The sequence below is a fragment of the Labeo rohita genome, chromosome 12 (assembly GCF_022985175.1).
Source record: "Labeo rohita strain BAU-BD-2019 chromosome 12, IGBB_LRoh.1.0, whole genome shotgun sequence".
Taxonomy (NCBI): Eukaryota; Metazoa; Chordata; class Actinopteri; order Cypriniformes; family Cyprinidae; genus Labeo; species Labeo rohita.
In genome coordinates, this window is record NC_066880.1 from 19,681,416 (window position 1) to 19,706,704 (window position 25,289).

The 25,289-nt window shown below is 36.4% G+C and overlaps 1 protein-coding gene across 2 annotated transcripts; it reads left to right on the plus strand.

The window, feature by feature from the left end:
* The first annotated feature begins 1,823 nt into the window (after window positions 1-1,823).
* Window positions 1,824-25,289, plus strand: hectd2 (HECT domain containing 2). 2 transcript variants are annotated; one of them, XM_051124567.1, is made up of 21 exons: window positions 1,824-2,258; window positions 3,004-3,130; window positions 3,936-4,074; window positions 4,157-4,259; window positions 4,886-4,975; window positions 5,104-5,168; window positions 5,280-5,325; window positions 6,849-6,958; window positions 7,198-7,346; window positions 7,466-7,589; window positions 9,140-9,236; window positions 9,598-9,705; window positions 9,997-10,129; window positions 12,584-12,672; window positions 15,612-15,770; window positions 17,700-17,774; window positions 17,935-18,022; window positions 18,137-18,243; window positions 22,825-22,940; window positions 23,028-23,171; window positions 23,255-25,287. In XM_051124567.1, exons 1-21 carry the CDS (start codon window positions 2,181-2,183, stop codon window positions 23,373-23,375), a joined length of 2,268 nt encoding a protein of 755 aa, XP_050980524.1. In that variant the 5' UTR covers window positions 1,824-2,180; the 3' UTR covers window positions 23,376-25,287. The 2 variants fall into 2 exon arrangements, with proteins under 2 accessions (XP_050980524.1, XP_050980525.1); XM_051124568.1 differs by lacking the exons at window positions 1,824-2,258; window positions 3,004-3,130 and adding an exon at window positions 4,558-4,777 and having other exon boundaries at window positions 4,056-4,074; window positions 23,255-25,289.

Sequence of the window (25,289 nt, forward strand, 5' to 3'; positions counted from 1 at the left end):
GACGTGCTTACTGGGATCCAAATCACTTGTGTCTTAACCACATTAAAATGAGACAGGAAAGGCAAACTCCCAAACGTCTTTCTTTAGTTCATATGTTGGATGTATTAATGGAAAGCTTGTACATGCTGTCTTGTTAATCAAGACATTATGATCTGATTTCAATGTCTGTTCCATCAACAAAGATGGAACTTTTCAAATGCGGTAATCTGAAGACATAAACAAATCAAACAGTAAAGCATGGTGTTAGTCTATGGCTTAACATCATGCTGACAGGATCAGTTGTACGTCAGGGTGTCTATCCAGTTCTAAGAGCTGCCAATGGCACCTGAGCCATATTAGTCAATGCCAATTGTAGAATCCAAGTCATGTACTTACACACTCATGTTACTGTATAGGAATGTTCGTCTGACTGGTGGGAGACAGTGAAGGAGGATGCCTGAAACGGTCAAAACAAGTGGTGAACATATATCAAATATAGAAATCTAGTGATAGTTTAGTGTAAGTAGAATACTGGAGATCATTCCAAGGGGAATGCTCTAGTGTGGTTTGAATAATGAAAGAAGGACCTTGTTTTTACATCATTTTACATAATTTTTTACTGTGTTCCACTGAGGAAATAAATGTTGTCAGGAGAACGTTATTTATGTCATTCTGAGAGCAGTATTTTAGTTCTGCATAATGTGCTCTCTGTAGTTCTCCAATAACAAAAAAAGCTACTTTGTCCTCAACTGAATCATTTTAATATCCTGTTGAGATTTACTGGGAAAAAAATGAAATCTCTTAACCTTTAAGGTTTAATACTGAGTTATAAGATCTGTATAGGTCATTGCATCTGTTGTAAACAAATACAGTACGCTTTAAAGAATACTGTTCCTATAATAAACATCACCAGACATATATAAACCTACTTGTGCTGGTATACAGACTATGCACTGAAGCCAATTTGATATTCACAGTTTTCAAAGACAGATCTCTCCCTCCACCTACTGGCCGAGTGTTCCACTAGCAGCAGAGTATGTGAGTATATTGAGTAGCCTAATAAATCCCAGATACAGAGCGAATTATTAAACAATAGTAGCTCAGTTTATATACCGTTATTTATATATAATTTACAATTATTACTTAAATTGTAACTTTTTGTTTACGTCAGAAATACTCATATATATTCACTGGTAGATTTTTTAAGTTTAAAAATAATAGATTGAACAATAAAGCAACATTTTTTGCAGAAAATATGGTTTGTTTGCTCTGACACATCTCATCAAAAGTCACAGTAAGAGAAGGCTGACACAGGAGAACCTTACAATGCTAAGCATATCCCCTTGGGAATGAGGCTTACAGTTCACATACACTCTCTGTACATGTAAAAAGGTATAGAGAAAACCTGAGAATCTAACATTCACATAACACATAACAACATTCACGTGACATAGTCTTGTAGATATTAAAATAAAGATAACTAATCATATCCACTAGTGGACAAAATTAATGTCTAAGACTCAAAGACATGCGTAGGCCTATGTTTTTCTTTCACTTTTCTGTGCGATAATCCTATATATATATATATATATATATATATATATATATGTTGTATATATATATATGTTGTATGTATATATATATGTTGTATGTTATACAACGCTAATGTGATTTTGATGTTACATACAAACAGAGACTTTAGCTAGGTTTATTTTAAGTTCTAGGAAAGATCTTAATTAGAGGTATGCAATAAATCTGAGTCAGCACAGCACAGCCCCTGTCTTACGTCGATGCAGCGGCTGTATCCAAGTCCGTAACTACAAACCTCATCATCATCATCCTCAACAACATGGCGCCAGCGTACAGCTGGACCGCACATAGACGCCACGGCACTTCTTCAACAAGTTACTTTACTCACTAAACGCAGCGTCGCGAAGATTTTTGTATCTTTTCTTTTTACTTTTCTTCTTACCGATTTTGTTTGTTCTTTTTGACAAGCAAAGATCAGCATTTTTGGTCATCTTAGTCTCCAAAACTCACCTGCTTTAGCAAAAAGAACAGACCGTACTGGACTCACTCACTGTTGCTGTATTTCTCAAAGTAAAAGGAAAGTGAGCACTGAGATTACGCAGACGTGGAAAGTACTTTTTTCCAGAAAATAAGCCATGTAACTGCGCTCGAAAGGCTTTTCTTTAGAGGACATGCATCTAAACATGAGCGAAAATAACTGTCCATTTGAGGAAAGGGATAGAGACAGACTTCCTCCTATACTAAATCATGTAAGTATTTATCTGCATTAAATCAAATATTGCTGACTATGCTTAATATACCTTACGAATATGCAAATATAACAGTAAAATATCATATGCTACTTGAATGCGTTTTTGTACTGTATTAATGTGAATTTAGCTATATGTTTAATGCATCATCGCTTTTGAATTGGTGCGGTTATACAAATGGGGATCATTTATATTGGATTCTTTATGAAATTATCTTACTGCTGAGACAACACACTTTTCGTAGTGTTAAGTAACTCCGTTATAGCGCTAAAGTCACCGTAAAAGCGGAATATGTGATTCATGGAATATTTATAAATAGCTCAACCTACTGCAAGTACAGCGCATTTTCTTTTAGTGATTTTATATTTTCCTGGTGTTGTAAGCGCCCAGAATACATCAGCCATTAATGTTCAGTTTCGCAAAACAACACTGATGCTGCTGGTTACGCAATGAGTGACACAATTAACAAGGTATTGATTTCCTCCACTATTTTTTATTTTAATTTTGTTACTGAAACTTATTTTTATTCAAATATTAGAATAAGGGGGAGGGGAATATATTTTTAGTATGTTTTATTTTTGCTTAATTAGATGTTAATGTGTCAGTTTAGTGTAGTATAGTAAAAATAGTTTATTTTAGTATCTGTTCTCTGTTGCCATTTGTTTTATCATCAGAGTACAGGTGTGCTGCAGCACAATTGTTTTCTAGAAATATTGGAATATAATGAAGATCATTTCATCGGCAGAGCTTGGATCGCGGACCGAAACTTCCTTTTCCCTCTTATGGAAGCTTCATCTCCACCCTGAATCACAAAAGAGAGTCAGGCAGCCACAGTTTTTCTTCTCCCCTCCTGCTACCTGCAGTCAAACAAGGTCAGACTACTTCCAGCACTGCTAGTTTTGGTTAAATCGTGTTACATAACTTGATTTTGTTTATTTTATTAAACAAATTTTATCCATCCATAGTCTGTGCTTTAAGTGTACAAGCAGATAACTCAAGCAAGGGTTACTGTGGCTTTAAAATGATATGCATGAGTGATTTAAAGGTAATTCCTATTTACAACAACAAAAAAACTCATTGCATTTCAAAGCAGTCCATTTGGCTGCTTTGAATTAATAACCACTTCACTGTTTCAAGCAGATGTTTTCCTTTCTTTGTCTTAGAGATCAAAGATGTTGTCTATGTGATGTGTTCATCTTCAAGTCTATGACAGGCACAAGTGTGCTCACGCCTAACATGTCTTTAGCACAGATGAGCTGGGGACTTGTTATGAAGACTCTACATGGACTGGGGCCTGACGCGGTGCTAAAGCTCATTAAATGTTCTCACTTTACCTTGTAAATTCACTGGGCGAACCTTGAAAACGTCAGTTGTTCCTACTCTAGTCCACAAGTACAAATCGTTTTGTCAATCTTATGTTATCAGGTTTAATCAGTGCATTTCTTGAGAATTAAAGGACTAGGGTGCCTTTAAATATAATAACGCTCAGTGCTGATGGTGATTGCACGTTACCAGGTGGTTGTTGGGATGCTGAGAGTCATTGTTTAGATAGTTGTTTCTGATAAGATAATGACAAATGATTGTTAGCTGTAGAATGATTAGAGAGCATGATGAACGGCCCACTTTGCTTTTATTGTGAGCTGCTGTCTAATTCGTTCTCTGTGCGTTTGTTTTCAGTGAGAGAGCTTCCCCCAATATGTCCAGATGTGAGACAGAAGCATCGTATCTCTATTGATGTTCTCCCTCCAGAGGTGAAGGCTCGTTTTGTCTCAGAACCCATTATTCCCATTCGGACCAAAACCGTCAAAGAGTTTCAGTGCGTACCTCTTCCTTTAAACACCGTGCAGTATTCCCAGGTCAGCTACAATGTGTTTAACTGTGTTTTTGTCTGGCTGTAGGGATGATGTTGAAAGGGCAACTATCTCAGGGGATTGGAAGCATGTCCATGATTTCTACTTGACCACATTTGACTCCTTTTTGGAACTCAATGGTGCATTTAAGGTGTGTTGAAGCTCCCAATGCAATGTCTTGTTCGTGTTTTAAATGTTTTTTTGCTAGGTTGCTGTTGATTGTTTTCATATTGTCATCATGTTTTCCTGAAATCTCTTTTGAGCATAGGCTTATTTTGGCAGAAAGGCCCAAATTAACCACAGCTTTTACTGTGAATTATCAGTTCATTTAGTGTGTGTAAAATATAACAACAATCATTTAAAATACAATTGTTTTTTTAAAAATGTTTTACTAGTTGCTCAGTTATTAATAGCATATAATTGACTTGTCTAAATGTGTTTTTATTTAGGCTTTTGAATAATGGTCAGTTTTATGAATGAAGCATCCTTTTAAGTGTAGCCAATGTTTTTAATGAGAACTCTTGGAAGTCGGTGGAAAAAGTAACCGTGAAAGTCAGGAAAGGAGGAAAACTGAACATTTTGGTCTCCAAATGAATCAATGAGCTCATTCAGGGAGTAAAAAACAACATCTGCATATGGTTTCATCAGAAAATGTTATTCTTATATGAGGTGAATGTTTTACCATCCATTTTATATGTGAAGTATATATAAAACGCACCGTGTAGGTGGATGGTAGAAAGTATAATTAATGTTTTTATGTTTTAATTTTCTTCTCAGAAAGAAGCAAATGCTCCCTACAACACTATTGAAGACTCAGGAATAAACATCAAATTTGTCAATATTGTTTATGATGCCTTACTCCACACGGTAAGAAACTTTCCATTGCAAGAACTGACTGAAGTTCTCTTATAATTGAATTACACAGTAAGCCATTGTGCTCTGTCTTGTTTTGAATTTGGTTTTAACAAAATTGGTTTAATCTGGCTAATTTGCAGCCTGCGGACACACAGAGATCAGTCCTGAAGGGAATTATTAATAGCTTATTAAGAGAATGGAAAGGGTGAGTAGTGCATTGTGTTCTCTCGCTGAAGCACTAAAAAAGGACATGAAGTCTTTGCAGAAAATAGTGATTAAAAAAGAATCACTATCAGTTTTGTTTCTGTATTTTTAGGCCTCGCACAAAGGATGACCTTAGAGCGTATTTTGTTCTTGTCCAGGTAATGGCATTGTTTTTTCTTTCTTGTTTATAAAGACATGATTCGTTCTGTTTATCTCTTAAAAAAAACAATGTTGCTCTATTACATCCTTGCTTAATGGGTTGATCTTCAGTAGATTATCAAAAAGTTGTTGTTTTCTGTTATAACCTGAACTGTATTTATTTGTCAGAAAAACTGGCTTTAAATTTTAGATCTAAACTGGGGTGTTACAATAAGAATTACAATAAGATGCATAAAATGTATACATAAAGAATAAAACTAATACATTTTTAAAAGCAGAATTTATAGTAGCTCAATTCTAGCAGAAAACATAGTGACACCTAATCTAATAATCACTGCACTAAGCAGTGATTATTCAATCTGTCGATCATATCCGATCTATGAATCGGTTAATGACTTATGAAACGTATGAACAAATTAATTCACGATAATGAATCATTACAGTGCACAATCTCAGAGTAAAAGTTGACAGTTTAGGAGAGTGTGTTTTACCTCAGCTTCTTGCACAATAAAATGTGATTAACAAATATAGTGATGTAAAGCTTGGTGCTCGTTGGAAAAATTAGTTTTGAGAACAGCTGATCTACTGTCTACTACTTTAGTTTGTTACCCAAACACTGCTGTTACTTACTAGTGACCAAGCCCATGCCATTAATACAAAATTGCCTTCATTACATATAACCCAAAGACATGTGATACTTTTCTGTAATACCTGTAATTTCCCTTTCGCAAAGCAAAGCAGTTATCTGTGTGCGATCCTATAGATGTGCACTTACACAGCAAAATTGCTCTAATCTGTCTTTGATTTGCCCTTTGTGTTGGCAGCCACGTTAAACACCCCAGGCTAAGTAAGAGGCGAATCGGAGTTTCAGGAAACTCTTGATCTCCTCTCTCACCACATGGCCCATTGACTCCAGCCATAGCTCTGCTCTGGTGCAGACAGATCATGAGCTAAGTGTTTACTTCACACATGACCAGCGCAGGCTGGCCTGGGACTGTCCAAATAAGGACACAGCCACTGGATGTAAGCCTGGGAAGCCGTGGGCAGAGAGAGAGAGAAAAAGAGAGACGATGGCTTGGTTAGCTGGGATTTGATTCGTTTTGGGTTTTCAGCTTTATGAAACTTTTTTTTTTCTCTCCATTTGATGGGGATCAGTGGTGGTGAGGGTTAGACGTTTTCATAAACAGAAGCATGTACAGATGTCGTGCTTCTCCGGAGTTTGCATATAGCTGTATTCATCTCTGTTGATGGGCTCTCTGACCTACATTTCTCTAGAGGACATGATGAAATTGAAAAGCAGAGGCAATTATTGGGCTGATCTGTCTGCCACTAATGTCAGGCAGCCTCTGTATTATTTGCGTTTGCTGTGCCTAAGGAAGGGATGAGGTCATACTGGAGAGGAAAAGAGCTGGTTTCCGCTGCAATGCCACTTCTTATTAAAAGCCAGACTTCTTTCTCTGTTCCTAAATTAAAAGTTATATTTCCTTTTTGAAGTTTACTGAAATGCCTCTCTGTGTCGCAGAACCCTCAGTACACCAGCCCAGCTACATATGTCATCTATGCACACTTACTGAGGCAAATAGCAGCCCTGGCTGAAGCAGACCACCATTTCCTGATGCACTGGTTTAAAAAGTGAGTCTGTACAAGAAAGCAATTCACAATGGAAAAGTCTAGCTCCTTTTCCCTAATTTCTTTTAAATAAATGAGCTACTTGGCTTTTTTGCATTCTAAGTAGTAGTGGTTTTAATTGTGAATGTGTAAATCCAACAAATAGCAGAGCTAGTGAGTGTCAAGTCATTACATAAATTGACCATAAAAAAAAATTGTATATGGATTATATCTTCCTGCTTACAATATGTTTCATCTTTCAGGCTGCCTCAGAAGCGCTTTAAACAGCTGGTGGAGCGCTTGCAGCTCTTCATCACTACCCGCCTATTTCCTGCCAAGCCAGAGGAGTTGCCGCCCATGGCCAAATGCTCCTGGTGGATTCCCTCAGCCACTAAAGTCCTTTCCCTGCTTAGTGAGTACTACTGTGCTAGCCACTAGAGAGGGCCTGGAGAAGTCAAGATGCGTTCTCGTAATTCTTTAAAACTGATTCTGAACCAAAAAAAAATCCTAACATTGGTTTTGTCTTAACAGATGGTGCAAACAGCATTTCCTCTCCCGCTATTATTCCTTTCACTGATTTCTACAACCTAACATTGGACCACATAGACTTTATGGAGGATTACCACACGTGGCAGGCTCACGGAAATTCATACAGGTGTGACAGCAAAAATATAATTTCGAACACTTTAAAAATGTTTTTGCTCACCCCCTTGTCATCCAAGATGTTTGTATCTTTCTTTCTTCAGTCGTAAAGAAATTATGTTTCTTGAGGAAAACTTTCCAGAATTTTTCTCCATATAGTGGACTTCTATGGTGCCCATGAGTTTGAACTTCCAAAATGCAGTTTAAATGCAGCTTCAAAGGACTCTAGGAAGAAGGGTCTTATCTAGCAAAACGATCGGTGATTTTCATAAATAAATTAATATTTGTACACATTTTAACTACAAATGCTAGCTCTGCGTTGCGCATGTGTACTGTGTGCACTCCTGTTCACACCAGTTAGGGTAGGCCAAAAATCTCCCATCTCATTTTCTCCTCCAAATTTAAAATCATCCTACATCGCTGCAGAAGTACCGACTCAGTGTTTAAAAAGTGAACATGCAAGGCGGGTCACACACCCTTTACCAAAAAAAGGTAAAACAGCGATGTAGGATGATTTTAAAGTTGGAGAAGAAAATGAGATGGTAGTTTTTCAACATACCCTAACTGTATTAACCCAGATTACAGAGTATTCGCATGCGCATCACAGAGACAAGACGGGCATTTGAAGTTAAAAATTATATAAATTGTACATTTGTTTTAGGAACACAGCGATGCAGGACGATTTTGAATTTGGAGGAGAAAATGATATGGGAGTTTTTAGACCAACCCTAACTGTTTTGAACAGGAGTACGCACAGTACGCATGCACAACACAGAGCTAGACAAGACAAGTATTTGTGGTTAAAACGTGTACAAATATTAATTTATAAAAAAATGACAATCATTTCGCTAGATAAGACCCTTCTTCCTCGGCTGGGATCGTTTAGAGCCCTTTGAAGCTTTATTTAAACTGCATTTTGGAAGTTCAAACTCGTGGGCACCATAGAAATCCACTATATGGAGAAAAATCCTTTTCCTCAAGAAACATAATTTCTTCACAACTGAAGAAAGAAAGACACAAACATCTTGGATGACGAGGAGGTGAGTAAATTATCTGTAAGTTTTTGTTCTGGAAGTGAACTTTAAAAAGTGCTATTTAAATTTACTTAAAACTTTAAACTTACATGATTAATGATTATTTATGTATTTATTTATTTATTAGTAAGACTGCACTCAATTGTTTAAAAGTGACAATAAAGACATTTATGATGTCACAAAAGATTTTAAATAAATGGTTTTTATTCTTTTAAACTTTCTAATCATAAATCCTGAAAAAAAAGCGTCACAGTTTCCACAAAAATACTAGGTAGTACAACTTTTCCAGCATTAATAATAATGATAAAAATAAAAATAAATGTTTCTTGAGTACCACATCGACATATTAAATGATAGCTGAAGGATACTGTGACACTAAAGAATGGAGTAGTTTTAAATTGTAATAATATTTTACAATATAACTTTTACTGCATTTTTGATCAAATAAATGTGAATATTGTGTAGTGAACTAGTGAACACTTTAAACTTCTACCCAAGACCAAGTAATTTCTGATCTGTATCTTCTCAGGTTCACCTTTTGTCAGTTCCCTTTCATCCTGTCCACAGTGGTGAAGAAGGCCATCATCCAGAGAGACTCTGAGCAGCAGATGATCAGCATGGCCAGGGTGAGAATTCACCTGCACAGTGAGCTCTGACTGTAGCCAAAACTGTCTTAAGATGAAAAAGCTAGTCTCTGTTTGGGAAAATATGTGTTCTAGTTTGAGAGTACTTTCTGATAACAATCCTAGCTTGGGTGGGGCGGCCATTCCTATGGCTCCCTCCCAAACATATGTGTCCAGACTGTAGGATAAACAGACACGTGGCTGGAGAATAATATCATCATACACCGCAAGTAGACAGACATCATCTGTCTAAGAAATGTGTTACTCAGACACATAGAGACATGGAATAAAACCTAGATGCTGGCTATGTTCTGCAAACTCGTTTCTTGACTGATAAATGCATTCCTCTCTATGTCTAATGCAGCAAACCCTGGTGGACAAGGTTTCTCGCAGGCAGAGGGTGGATATGAGTCTGCTGTTTCTCAACATTAAAGTTAGGCGTCTGCAGCTGGTCAGTGACTCACTGGATGAGGTAATACTGCTCGGTACAGATCTGTAAACGTAGAATTCCGCCTGTTCCTGTAGGTGTTACCAGGAGCTCCCTTAAACCACTGAAAACTATTTAACTCTAGAGCAGGACATACTTTTGTATAGGATGCATGCATTGCTCTGTATAAAGTAGCACAAATCGACATTTTGTTTTCCTAGACTGAGAGGACTTTCAGCCAACAGCATGTACATTATGTTCTGGAGAGTTCTAAGTCTGGCTAAGACTTAATTTGGAAAAATGGCCCCTCCATAAATGTGTTCCTTTTTTTAATAGCTTTCGAGAAAGCGAGCAGACCTGAAGAAAAAGCTGAAAGTGACGTTTGTTGGGGAAGCGGGGTTGGACATGGGTGGACTCACAAAAGAGTGGTTTCTTCTCCTGATTCGACAGATTTTTCAGACAGACTACGGTAAGACAGTCAGGACATTCAGTGCCAGTCTAGGACAATATATAGGTGGTAACAACTGGAAAAAAATATCTGAATAAATCTGTTGTCTCATTAAAAAATGTTTAAGCATATTTTTAAACACACATTTACTTGAGAGGCAACATGCCATAAAATGTTAAGACTACTAAAACATTTACTCTCAACATCTTAACAAAGATGTCTTGCCAGTAACACAATTTAGTGAGGTTTATTAGAGAAAAAAAAAAAAAAAAATATATATATATATAAAATAAATATAAAACAGTTGAACAATGATATTCAAAACCATAATCAGCAATGCAGTTATATGTGTGTTTGTGTGTATATTTGTACAAACACACACCCACACACGCATACAGTTGATATTTAAAGAATGAGCATAATTCCTAACACTGTCTGACAAAAAACATTTCTTAGAAAGTAACATAGAATTTGTGGACATTATAAAATTAAATAAAAAATAAAGAGAAAGAAAAGTAATGTGGTTAAATGAACTTACATAATTAAATTAAAAATACCTAAAAGGGGTCATCGAATGCTCATTTTCCACAAGTTGATATGATTCTTTAGGGTCTTAATGAAAACCCTATAATATAATCTCATTCTGGTCGAGGCTGATTTAAATGCAAATGCACTCTGCTCGCCCCGCCCCACTCTTCTCTCTGTGGAGCGACAAGCCCATTTACTTTAGCCGCGTTTAGCCGCTAAACTTGCTAACTAGCAGATTATTAGGAAAGACGATCGCAAAGATTAAAAAAAAAAATACTTATACTCACTTCTGCTGTAAGTAAAGCTGGATCACGAATGATTCACACAAACATAGACGGATATATGTAGATCGGGAGGCGCATTCCCTTCACAAACAAACATAATCAACTGCATCTTCAGCGGCTCAGATGTTGGGAGCAAATGACGACCACTACGTTCATTATTACATGCAGCAACACGACACCTCAATCGCTCAATCAGAGATATTCTTGTCTAACTTACATCCCTGCTCTCGGTGTGACGGCACGCCGAGACACATCTGAGAATGGCTCGATTTGAAAAAGGGAATACTATATTTACAGATTAATTAAAACCATGCATAAACACAATTATAAACACAAGCATTGACTAGAGTAAATAAATTAGCACGACAATATCATATATCTGCGATCTCGCAGGCTGAGGATAGGACTCAACACTACCGTATTATTTACTCACCCTCCATGCATCCTAGGTGTACATAACTTCCTTCTTTCAGACAAATGCCATCGGAGTCTAATAAAGTGCATCCATCCATAATAAAAAGTGTCTCACACAGCTCCCGGGGGTCTCCTGTAGCAAATCGATGTGTTATTGTAAGAAAAATATCCATATTTAAAACGTAAGATTCACTGGTAATCTAGCTTGCGCTAACTGCTTTGGTTAGGGGGCGTGGCAGTACCGAAACACCGTCTACGCTGTTCGGCAATCGCAACACGCTGTGATAGCTAATCAATCATAACACATTTCTCAGAAGGCGGGCCTTCATTAAACCCGGAAATAATCGAGCCATTAGTGCCAGGCTAGGAGAAAGTTATTGTAATAATGTAAATTATGTGAAAAATAATGCGTTTTTCGAACCACCGAGCATGAGAGCATGTTCTAGCACACCTCCAAAACAAAATCAAGACTTTGAAAAAGAGCATAATATGATATCCCACAATCCTGCACATATACACATTTATTTAAAAATTTGGGGTTGATGAGATTTTTTTGTTTCTTGTTTTTCAAAAAGAAATCTTGTATGCTTACCACTGTATTTAATTAATCAAATATACAGTAAAATAGTAATAATGTGAAACATTATTGTAGTTTAAGGACTGTTTTCTGTTTCATTTTTTTTATTATTTAATTGATACCTGTGATTCCTGAATTTTTAAAGCTGAAACATTTCTTATCATCCATGTGGAAAACAGTTGTGCTGCTTAATATTTTTGTGGAAACTGATACTTTTTTTATCAGAATTTGTATTATTATAGGGTAGATTTGTACATACACTGCCAACACACATTAATGTTCAAACAACATGTAAAAGTGAACTTAGCATCCGATGACCCCTTTAAATTAAACTTTTTTTGTAGAAGCCTTCATTTTTATGTCACAGTGAAAATCAGAAAATCTTGATGAATTTATTAAGTATCAGGTATATTTCTATAACACAGCAATGATAAAGTAAAAATAAATTATATTAAAATATTAAAATGCCTGGTTCAACAGGGTGCTCTAGTAAGAAAGTATCTTCAAGACTTCAAGTATCAGTCATCTTATATCAGTCACATATCAGTCTTTATTCCTCATTTGCATAATTTTCGTAGATAGTGTGTGTAAATAAATGACACAATCAGTGGATGCTGCTCATTCTTAGTGAATAGCAATTGTTTTTTTCTGTGTCTGTGTGTCTTATTGCAGGCATGTTCACGTATGTGAAGGAGTCCCACTGTCATTGGTTCAGCAGCTGGAAATGTGACAACTACTCTGAGTTCCGATTGGTTGGAGCCGTATCCTTTCATTTCCCTGCAGTTTATACAGTATAGGTGGTCACGTGTGGGTGTGACAAACTTAAAATAGCACATAAATACAGAGTCAGCTCCCATTTGGCACATACATCTGACGTTCATTCTCGTCCTTCTGTTTTCTGGTGGGAAAAGTATTCTCTGCCACCAATCTGTGCTATGATGATGTGAAAATAGAGCATATGCTATTTTTGTGCCATGTGATTTGTAAATGTCAAGAACACAAGGTTATAATGCAATATGACGCTAATGACAGATACACAGATATAGTTATGGTTAAGAAATGGTTTTGTGAGCGATGTGGTGTGTGAGTGGGCACGTGTCAGAGTCGAGAACTGGTCCATACGGTGCTCTCGGGAACGTGTGGGGAGAGACACGGTGGCAGCCAAAGCCTACCATGTCCTGCTGTTACCCCTCTAATTGTCCCCTCTGGCTTAGGCTTCTCAATGCATGTGGCTGCAGGTCCAGCGCAGTGCATCAGAGCTCTCTCTCCTTCAGCACAGAATTGCTGTGTCACATCAGTGAAAAATTATGAAATAAAGATTCTTTTGTTTTGTCTCGTTAGGAACAGCCAGAGCTCGGTTTGTGTTGTCTCATGGTTGCAGTCCTCATGGAAACTGTCCCGCCTGTCTGCTCTCTCCCCTCTCTCCCCTCTCTCTCCTGAGCTGAGGACTTTTTTCCATAATCCCTCGCTACACATATGGAGAGCACATGGGGCTGAGTTGTCAGCTACAGCTGAAAGCACTTATGTGTAGGGCTCTTCACATTTTCCTCTAAATGTATTGTACACCTGTTGGGTGTTCTTCCATGCATCTTACTGTGCTGCTATACTGTAGGTGATGTTGCGATATTACCAAACCTTAAATAACTTCTCTAATTGCAACACTAGTGGCACAAACAGATTAGCCAAAGTGTTTCAACCACTCCCTTCTTCTTCACTCGGTTTTATATTGGGCTGCTCAAACAGATTACAATTCCATTTGCTGCCACTAGTTGCACAGAAAATTACAGACTTTAAAGTTGAGATGAAAAGGAAGCAGTGACAGATCTTTTCTTAAGTATTATGACATTCTTTTGAGTAAAACCATTTATTGGAAAAAATGGTGGGGCGTGGACTTGTTTCTATCCATTGGTTGTTGACTAGAAGGAGGCAGATCTGAATGTGAGCTTACAGTCATGTGTAGGAATGGGGAAGGGTTTAAGCAGACAAAATGCTTGGAGAAGTTCTCCATATTTCACCAAAGGCATACAAGCCAGCTAGGAATCATTATTTGCTACTTGCTGTTGCTAGTCAAAAGTTGGTGGCTTTAGTGGAGGAGCATTCAGCTTATTTAAGAGAGCACTAGTACAGTAGCATATAGAGTCCTCAAAGCTAACATGCATGCACTGAAATGCACAAAACTTCAGAATTTATTTTAAAGGGGTGCTATTATGCTTTTTCTCTTTTTGAACTTTAGTCAGTGTGTGGTGTTTATCTTTGGGCATAAAAAAGATCTACAAAGTTACAAATCTCAAAGTCCACTCCAAAGGGAGATATTTTGTTTTTAAAAAATCTCTTTTTAAAAAACTACAACGAACGGCTCCTTTGGACTACAGCGTTTGTTTTCTGCATGCAATGATGTCACAACGCGGACCATTAGAATATCATAAAATTAAATCCCACCTACGGAAATTCTAATTGTTGGGCGGTGGGTAGGGACGAAGTGGGGAATTAGCCTAACTTTAGCGATGCAGCACAGAGAGTCGCTTCAACAAGCCGCAGCGTGGCAGGTATAAACACAAGCATTGACTAGAGTAAAAAAATTAGCACGATAATATCATATATCTGCGATCTCGCAGGCTGAGGATAGGACTCAACACTACCGTAGTGTATTATTTACTCACCCTCCATGCATTCTAGGTGTACATAACTTCCTTCTTTCAGACAAATGCCATTGGAGTCTAATAAAGTGCATCCATCCATAATAAAAAGTGTCTCACACAGCTCCCAGGGGTCTCCTGTAGCGAATCGATGCATTTTTGTAAGAAAAATATCCATATTTAAAACGTAAGATTCACTATTAATCTAGCTTTCGCTAGCTGCTTTGGTTAGGGGGCGTGGCAGTACCAAAACACCGTCTAAGCTGTTCGCCAATCGCAACGCACTGGGATAGCTAATCAATCAAAACCTTTTTTCGGAAGGCGGGCCTTCATTAAACCCAGAATTAATCGAGCCGTTAGTGTCAGGCTGGGAGAAAGGTATTGTAATAATGTAAATTATGTGAAAAATAATGCGTTTTTCGAACCACCAAGCATGAGAGCATGTTCTAGTATACCCCCAAAACAAAATCAAAACTTTGAAAAAGAGCATAATATGATATCCCACAATCCTGCACATATACACATTTGTTTAAAAATTTGGGGTTGATAAGATTTTTTTGTTTTTTGTTTTTCGAAAAGAAATCTTGTATGCTTACCACTATATTTATTTAATCAAATATACAGTAAAATAGTAATAATGTGAAATATTATTATAGTTTAAGTACTGTTTTCTGTTTCATTTTTTAATTATTTAATTGATACCTGTGATTCCTGAATTTTTAAAGCTGAAACATTTCTTATCATCAATGTAAGCATTCATGTGAAATTAAAATCTTTTGTAATATTATCAATGTCTTTACTGCCACTTTTGATGAATTTAATGTATTCATACCGAATAAAATAATTAATTACAGTGAAAAAAATCTAACTGACCCAAACTTTTAAATGGCAATATAGTTTGGTAATTTATAGATATCCATTGGCTTATGACTAAAACTCAATTGAACTTGTATGGTGATCATTAGCCTTTGGTTTCTGACATAGCCATTGTATAACAGAAGGCTGGAGGTGTGTGTCAGGTCTGTGAATCCTTCCAGCTGTGCATACTTAACCCCATCTGTCAGCTCATGGGCTTGGCTGTGTACAACAGCATCACACTGGACATCCGCTTCCCCCCTTGCGTCTACAAGAAGCTGCTGACCCCGCCCATTGTGCCATGTGACCTCGACACCCCCGTCGGCATGGCGACCCTCACCCTGGACGACCTCCAGCAGATTATGCCTGTATGTACACAAGCTGTGACACACCACATGGTATATTATTCAGTCCAGCCAAATCTAGATGAACACAAGTTTGTCAGTCACTGATTGGGTGAACCACCTGCTGTCACTGTGTAGTGAGGTATTATTATTCCAATATAAAGTAATCCAGCAGCCCAGCATATATGTACTATCTAGGATGTGATGCTCATTATTTGGTGACACTGTGCTCACTCAGCCATATATAAACAGTGTAGATGGCTGTCAGAATAACACTGAGTCAGAAATAGCTCTTGCATTATGTTTTGCACATCCAGAGTGTCACCCAGCCGCTCACACACTCTCCTGTTGTCTAGTCGCCTGGATGCGATTAATAAGCCTCAGATGGTGCATTGTTCTGAGGACAGCAGTAATAGCGCTCTGCTGGCTTTCAGCTCTGCTGATAAAGTCATGCCTGTCTTGTGAATTTCACAGCGGCCTTTGAAGTATTATGCTTTCCTTTCTTTTGAACTTCTTAACCCTTCAAATGCTAGTTTCTAATGAAATTATTATGAGAAAAAAAGCAAACAAACAAATGATCGTCTGAATGTAGAACAAGTCTGATTTTACTTACCATTCAAAAGTTTATGGTCAGAATGATTTTTTTGCAACAAGGGTACATTAAATTTAGCAATTAACATTTATACAATTTAACATTTATAATGCTACAAAGTTCAAATAACTGCTGTCCTTTTGATCTCTATTAATCAGTGGATCTTGGAATGTTTCTAGAAAAATATTAAGTAGCATTAATCAACAGTGATAATAGTAAGAAATGTTGTGCAGCGAATCAGCATGTTGGAATGAATTGTTTTTTTTTATAATAGTTAACAATCCTAATGTTTTACTGTATTATTGATTAATGCATCCTTGTTAAGAACAAGCAACTTTTTTTCAAAAACATCCAAACACAAAACTTTTGAATGATAGTGCTAGGTAGCTTAATCGTTTCTCAAACGAAACATCTGAGTAAACTGGACATTTTACTCAGTACCCTCTAGTTACTGAGATACAAGTTTTGTTGTAACTTCTTTGTGTGACAACTAACCTTAGTCTCCTCTATATTATTAGAGTTGGGTTTTTTTTAATGGTGTATAATTAAGCTTAGCAAGATCACAGGCAAAATTTTAAATACATTTAATTTTAAGCACATGGGATAATCATTGAACGGACTGAATGGTTCCAGTATAGTTTTAAGTTAATATATGTTTTCTTTTGGTGACATGATGTGCTTGTTCCAATTCAGCCAGTGCTTGTCCTCATGTGTCCAGCAGAGGGCACCCAATATTAGCTGTTTGTTCTGCAGTAGCGCTCTTTGTCATAATACAGACTATGTATGCTGGAATTTAATGTACAAGAGGTTGATTGTATTTTGAAATACTACTTAAGCTCCGCTTTCTTATTTATTCCCCTTCACTCTCGTGTTACTGCAGAGTCAGATTTAAATGAGCCAGATGTTCTGTTTTAACAGTCTCTGGCTTCCTCAAAACTTACATAACTGCATGCGGGCGTTGTTTGCTTCCTTGTTTCAAACTTTTTTCCAAAGGTGATGTGGAATCTCAAAAGCTACTTTCTTAATATGAAAAAACTATATTTCAGCAATTTGCGTCAAACAGCACATTTCTCCCATTTGCTACTGTTTTATAAGCGCACAGATTTACTGAAATGATGTGCTTCCTATAACAGAACATATGATGCTCTCACAGTCACAGAAACCTCACATAATGTTACATACAGTGTTATGTTGGAACTTATTGTCAATGCATTTCAGTTTTATTATGATTTGTATAGAAAAGTGTCCCTTCTACTGCATTGTTTACTAAAGTAGAAATACACATTATGGGGCACATAAAAATCTAGAAATTCAGAAAATCACTTGTTTGTCAAATGTGAGTTTTTCTCTGTGCATTTTAGGATCTTGCTCATGGACTTGGGGAACTCCTCAGCTATGAAGGGAACGTTGAGGAGGACTTCTATACCACGTTTCAGGTGAGACCCCTCCAAATTGACCTACATTGATGTTTGCTCTCACAGACTTGTTTCTCGTTTCATTGTATGCAACAGATAAGTGTGTTTACCTGATTTAACGATGTGATAACGTCTGCAGATAATGGAGACGGAGGTCATTTACATACTTTTTTTCTTCTAGGTTTTTCAGGAAGAACTTGGAGTGGTTAAGTCATATAATCTGAAACCAGGAGGGGACAAAATCCCAGTAACAAACCTGAACAGAAAAGGTGAGAGTCTCTACTCTCTAGTTATGTGCATGACTGGGTTTTCCCTGTTCAACATGAATTGTCTCATTGTCTTATTCCTGCTACTAAAGGATTGATCTGTTTATCCCTGCACAGAATATGTCCAGCTCTACATTGATTTCCTGCTGAATAAGTCCATCTACAGGCAGTTCACTGCATTCTATCATGGTTTTCATAGCGTCTGTGCCTCAAATGCCCTGATGGTGAGTTTGTATAGTTTTCGCCAAAATACTTATAACATGGTAATTAAAAGGAATTCTGAAGGGAATACTCTGGAAGCAAGTACATAGAAGCCAAGAAACAGCTTGACATTTAACTGCAGCTAGTAATTTTTAACAGCTAGTGCTGTTGTGAGGCACAGCAAGCCCTGGAATATTCTACAAGTGGCTCTCAGACAGAGAGAGTTTCAGGGGCAGGAGAGAGGGCAGGGTCTGTGGGCCGTTTTGTGTGTGTGTGAAGGCTACATCTGTGTATTGGCTGTCCCTTCCCCCTCTGTTGGAAGGGTGCCCTGTAACTGGGCCTGCTTTGTTTGTTCAATCTCCATACCGTATCCAGGCTCTTCAGCTACTGGCTGGAAGAGACCTCAGACTCAAGGTCGTATAGAATGAATACATAGAAACCCCCAGAAAATTGCAATGTATTTAGCATGTCAATTGGAATCTGAACAAAGACTCAGTTTCTTGCAGACTTTGCACAGCTCATGAGTATGTCACTTAACATGGTCTCCTCCATGTTTAAACACAACCAATGCTGACAGCCAATGAACTAACTAGTTTGAGAAATTTTGGAATGTTCTCTTTTTCTTTTTTTGTAAACATTGTAATTGTGTCTGACTATGAAACAGTATGTTAATAATAGTAATAATAATGCTCAGTATATAATCCCTAGTAAAAAAGTAATTGATTTAAAATGCATTTATTTCATACTAAGTATAGTTCAAGTCTATTTACATATTTACTGACATATCGTTTGAGACTTACTAATATAAAAATTGTATTTGGAGTACTACTTGTGCACAATGCACTTTTCTTAATATTAAGCCTAAAATGTGTCTTTAAATGCAAGATATTTAAAGTGTACCTAAAGTATGCTTGTAATAGTTTCTCTTTAGCACGATCAGATATACTTCATCATATCTGTAGTTGGACTTCAGCACTACTTCCACACAATTAAAGCACATTAATTGCAAAATTAGTTATTGCAATTTAGCAGACTTTAAATATAGCAGTTTAGTATACAAAAAGTACAATTCAGGGTATTTTTATTAGGTACATAATATGTAAACATATTTGTAGTATACTTAGCATGAAATAAATGTATTTAAAATACATTTTAGTATATTTATTTTTCACTAGGGATAACATAATTAAATATTAAAAATGATATTATAATTAATAGTAGTATTAGTTTACTAGTTAATAAATGGCCATAGGCAATCACAGTGTGCCGATATACAGCCATATCTCACGCCTACGAGTGTGATATTACGTTTATACAAAAGTTCGATGGCACAAGTGTGTAAATACATAAAGTAACAAAAAAAGCCCTCTTTTGTGCAGAACTACTTCCTTTCGCCGCTGATTCAAATCTGAAGTTGACAGTTTAACAGCTGAGCCCAAGCCTCCATTACTAATTCGAAAACATCACTTTAGAACTAGTAATGAAGGAACATTGAGCTGTTTCATTAAAGGCTTATTGTATTTCTGTATTAAAAGCTCACTGTATTATGTAGAGTATTATGAGAGAGAGATGGACTGGGCAAGTGTGATTACCTGCATCTGATACAGCATTCATTCTTCAGCTCGGTCTCATATTCACAATAAACATTAGGACCGTTTCTGAATACTAAACGCTACTATTAAATGCTATTATTTATATAAATGATTATTTATTGAATAATAATATTTAATAAACAACAACAACAGCCACCATAAAAAATTAATTTATTTAAAAAATGTATTATTGACTTCCTGAACTCTTTTTTTTAGTGTACTAAATATGGCACTCTGGTATCGCTATACATTATGATGGGAAATTTGTCTGATTTTTTTTTTTCTGGATAGAAGTATAGTTTTGTATCTGCAGAACTTGAAGTTGTGTTTTTGTTGGTGCTTGACATGCATGTTGGTACTTGGTTGATATGCAGTTTGCTGAGTTAATAGTTCTTAATTTAAATTATTGTGTCTTAACACTTGCTGAGGGAGTGTTTTAAACTTTCTGTGTGCTGGAATAGTCTGTGTAAGAAACCACATTAACCAATGCACATTTTCTTTCTTATTGCAAAAGTTTCTTTTGTAAGAACAAAAGTGGCTTGCAGCGAGCCTAAAATATGCATGAGAGAGTGTTCAGGATGATGTTTTGTAATTGTTAGATATTTTTCTCTGTGCACAAGGGAAAATCATAAATTACATGTATGTTTATCTTGGCGAGGATTCAGCTTTGATTTAGACTTCCCAATATGGTGCTACCTCAGACTGCTCTCTTAATCAAGAGATGCACACAGAAAAAAGAAAAACAGAGGGAGAGTTATTTCATCTGACCATTTTAAGGAATGTTCAGCCTGTGAGTCATTGGTTTCTCTCTGGGTTCACTGAACTACACAATCAGCAGTTGCTCTGCTCAGTTTTTTTTTTCTCTTGGTATGCTGTAGGATCAGCTATACATGTGTCCGGTTGATTATTTAAGCAGTGTGACGGCAGTGAAATAATGTCACAATGAGAAGAGATAAACATGATTTCAGACCTCCTCTGGCCTGATTCCACAGGCCATGATCAACTTCAGACCCTCCCCGTCTTTAGTGATTATGCAACAGCTGACTGCTGGCTGCTTATGTAAGAGGCTCTGTAACGGTAATATCTGTCTCTCTGGTCTTGGCGTGGTGTGATGCATGATGGGTTGGGGGGGGGCGGGGAAGGACATGACAGATTGGTTTGGACCATTGCTACCTCTTCTGTGGCTTAAAGACCTATCTTTATCTTTCAATCTTTTGCACTGTCTGACTGTTTCTCAACACACTGCACAGCACAGTCTGTGTACGTGCAGGGTGTGGCAACAGTTGTATTTTGATAAGACAGATATTTTTACAAGGATTCATGCCAGTAAATTTCTTTTTCTTTGTCATGTTGTTTTTTGTTTTTTTTTTGGCAGGGAGTGAAGGAGTTGAAATATGAAATATGTTTGCACAAATGCAAAACATTATGTTTAATATGCTGCTCTGACTGTGTCTTCTAAATAATATATTTAATATTGTTTTTTTTTTTTTTTTCTAGTGCTATCAATAATCCGCACACACACACACAACACACACACGATTTTACCAGGAATCTTTTGCTTTTAATTTTTTTTTAATTGTTGAATGAACATGCAAATCAGACATGCAAATATCTTGCTATTTTTATTTATTTTTTTGGTGTTTGTTAACATTAGTTTCTAGATATCCAAATGTATTTTAAACAATCATTATAAATCACTATTGTTCTAAAATCTTAGGGATCATTAGGATTTTTAAAATGTTTTTGAAAGAAGTTTTTTAATGCCTACCAAGTCTGCATATAATTATGGAAGCCCGTTTCCACCACTGAATAAAAAATAAAAAAGTTAATTGCGACTTTTTATTTCACGATTCTGACTTTTTTTTCTCGCAATTTCGAGTTTACATCTCAAAAGACATTTTTTTCTCAAAATTGTGTCATATAAACTCGCAATTCTGACTTTTTTCTCAGAACTGTGAGATATAAATGCAGAATTGCGAGTTATAAAGTCAGAATTGCTAGATATAAAGTCAGAATTTCGGGATATAAACTCACAATTGTGAGAAACAAAGTCTCTCACAATTTTTTCTCGCAGTTGCGAATTTGTATCTCACAATTCTGACTTTTCTCAGAATTATGAGATATAAACTCACAGTTGCCAGTTATAAAGTCCAGTCCTGAGGAGAAAAAAAAGACTGATATGTTTACAGAATTGCGAGTTTATATCTCACAATTCTGACTTAATAAAGCACAAAAAAACAGAATTGCCAGTTTATATCACGCAATTCTGAGAAAAAAAGTCAGAATTGTGAGATAAGTTCAAATAAACTTTTTTTTTTATTCAGTGGCAGAAACAAGCTTCCATATATAATTGATCAAAATACAGTAAAACAGTTGAATAAATGTTAATATTCCTATGATGGCAAAGCTGAATTTAAAGCAGCCCTTACTCCATTCTTCAGTGTCACATTAAGCTGACTTGTGACAAACATTTCTTATGACAAACAATGCAGAAATTTCAACAGCATTTATTTAAAATATTTTGTAACATTGCAAATGTCCTTACTGTTACTTTTGATCAATTTAATTTGTCTTTGCTGAATAAAAATATTAATCTTGTAAAAAGTTTGAGTAGTGGTGCGTTGTAAATCATAATTAACAGTATCATAAGCCTGAATTATAGTGAATAGTATCTTAACCTAGGTTATTAAATGCTTTAAATATTATTATTCATTGTTAGCTTATGATACATAATGCATTAACTGACATAAAGCGAGACAAATAAATGCTGTAAAATTATTATTCATTATTAGCTCATATTGCCAATGTTAACCAATGTGGTTTTACTGAACTTTATTATAAAGTGTTACCCATACATTTTTGCAAATATTATATGCAGGTGAAGGGGCGTAATTAAAAGCATTTTTTAACATGTCATTTAAATTAACATTTCTTTTTCTGCAAATATGCATCAAAATAATCGCAACAATGGTAGTACTAATGGTAGTACTATTAAATCTGTCATTTGTGTAGCTTCTAAGGCCAGAGGAAGTTGAGATCCTGGTTTGTGGAAGTCCTAATCTGGATATGGGCTCTCTGCAGCGAGTGGTGCAGTATGAGGGCTACAGCAAGACTGACCCCACTATCCGGTATATGTCCTGTTTACTATTTTTCATAGTCTGTGCTTACATGCATATCTATCAGTGGAAATGTTACTGTTCGTTCTGGCGTTACAGAGCCTTCTGGGACGTGGTGCTGGCGTTTCCTTTGGAGCTGCAAAAGAAACTGCTCCACTTTACCACAGGAAGTGACCGCGTTCCTGTGGGTGGAATGGCCGACCTCAACTTCAAGATCTCCAAGATTGATGTCTCCACTGACTGGTAATCATCACATTGGGAGATTGCAGTGAAATGACTGCATGCATGTTTATTCTTTACGGTTTACTTATTAATTCTCTTTGCAGGCTTCCAGTGTCGCATACATGCTTCAACCAGATCTGTCTACCTCCATACAAAAGCAAGAAAGAACTACGGCAAAAGTTAACTATTGCCATTTCAAACGCAGAGGGCTTCGGATTGGAGTAGATTACAGCTGTAGATAACCTAACTCGTTGCTTTATTTAATCTGCGTTCACTGAAAGAATATGGGTTGTGATAGTTCCAACTTATTTTTTTTTTTTTTAAAACAGTCAACCGGGTTGTGCATCAGAATGAATTGAGGATGCCTTCTGGATGAATTCTGGTAACAAAAAAGATGCAGAATTGCTTGCATCTACTTGCAGCAAATTCAAATTTGAATTCAACTTCTTGTGAGCGGGCTCAACTCAATTTACGCTCACACTCATGAAACATTATAGAGACAATGTTACAATTCTGAGTTTTGCACAACCCTGACAGCCACATCAGGTAAGCATGAGGATAACGCACAGCAGTGACAATGTAAGCTCTAGATGTAAAGTTTAAGCAGTATAATGTAATGTGGATTGTGTGTACAGAGTAGTATTAATTGTTGTGAACCAGGGTTCTATGAGGAACCCAGTGAAGCAGTTTGTCTTTAGGCGTTGTTGTGATTTGCACTCATTATCGCTGACTGTTTGAGTGAAGGACCAAACATTTTATGTGGTATTAGAATATGTGGATTTTATGAATAATATAGTGTAAATCTGTTCAAGAAGCTCCACTGTACTGCAATGTGAAATTAAAATTAAAATTAAAATGTTAAAGATAATTTTTCTTCAACATGGGCCTGGTCCCATGCTCCTATCAAAAGTAGGTCAGTAAGGGGCTTGGTCTCAGCTAAAATAGCCTGGCAAACAGTCTCTGAAACATGCCCAGCATTTTTAAAGAGACAGCGCTCTGTCTCCAGGGTTACAAGAGCTAACAGTTAATAAAAGCTCCTGTGTGATTCATTTCTTAACTCAAGCATTCCCTCAGCTTCTGATTAGCTTTAAAAATGTAGCTGTTAATACATGTTTAATAAATGTGGTAATAAATGTTTAAAATTAAAGATCTGAGCTCAAACGTCAGCTGAGTGTAGTTTAGTAATTGTTGACAACCCTTTCTTAACCTCTCTCGGGCATGAAAGGAATATTGGTAATGTGACTAGATTTTTTTTGTGTGTGTGTCTGTGTCAACGATTGTTTCGTGTTTGTTGACTAGCCATAACATGGAAAAACTTATTATTTGTTTGCTTATTTGAATTTTTTTTTTTTTTTTTGGATGGTGATTCCGGTTATTCTTCAAATAGAGTGACAGTATTGGTCACAACAAAAACATGTTATTTATTTTTTATGACTAATGCTCTGCTTTGTGCCGTCAGTTCCAAAGTTCATTTAGGACTCAAGGTCTAGTGATACTGCAGTATGTTAGTATGCTAGTAGATGACCTTTAACTAGTGGGGTGTAATCAAGCATCCCAGTTATCCTGGCTTGACTTGTGTGATTGGATACTTGCAGGTGGTGTATTTTTGCATATTTCTGGCATCATCATGTCATGTGATTTAAATTGGGCTCATGGCTTTATTTGTATTTATGTCATCTGTCAATCTAAATCACTCCAGTGTTCATGCTATGGTTTTATGTTCTCCAATGACTGAATACAAATGTATTTACAATGTATTTATTTCAACTTTGCTCATTCATTTTTAATGAATAAAGTTATACAGCAAAATTTTTGTTTTTATACAACAAAACATTATTTAATGATAAAAGACTAGAATGTGAGCATAGCCATAGGAAAGATGTGTAGGAAAATTGAAGAACTGCAGACAACACAGCAAGAGCTGTGTATATTTCAACAAAATATTATTAATTTGCAACATTTCTGCTGTAATGAGTGATGTTTTATGCATATTGTTTGACCGTCAGCCATTTGTTTTTACAAACGAAGAACCAAGATGTATCAGTGTACTGATACATCTTCACTATGTATTGATCTTTTATTAGCTATCTTCATTATAGTCATTTCAAAATGGATGTATCAAACAGCACTATATACACT

Bases quoted from the DNA above. Each gene is read 5' to 3' on its own strand.
- hectd2 (XM_051124567.1), top strand. From the start codon at position 2,181: ATGCATCTAAACATGAGCGAAAATAACTGTCCATTTGAGGAAAGGGAT. The intron at 7,347-7,465 runs GTGAGTACTACT...TTGTCTTAACAG, and splicing joins TAAAGTCCTTTCCCTGCTTA to ATGGTGCAAACAGCATTTCC. The intron at 10,130-12,583 runs GTAAGACAGTCA...GTCTTATTGCAG, and splicing joins GATTTTTCAGACAGACTACG to GCATGTTCACGTATGTGAAG.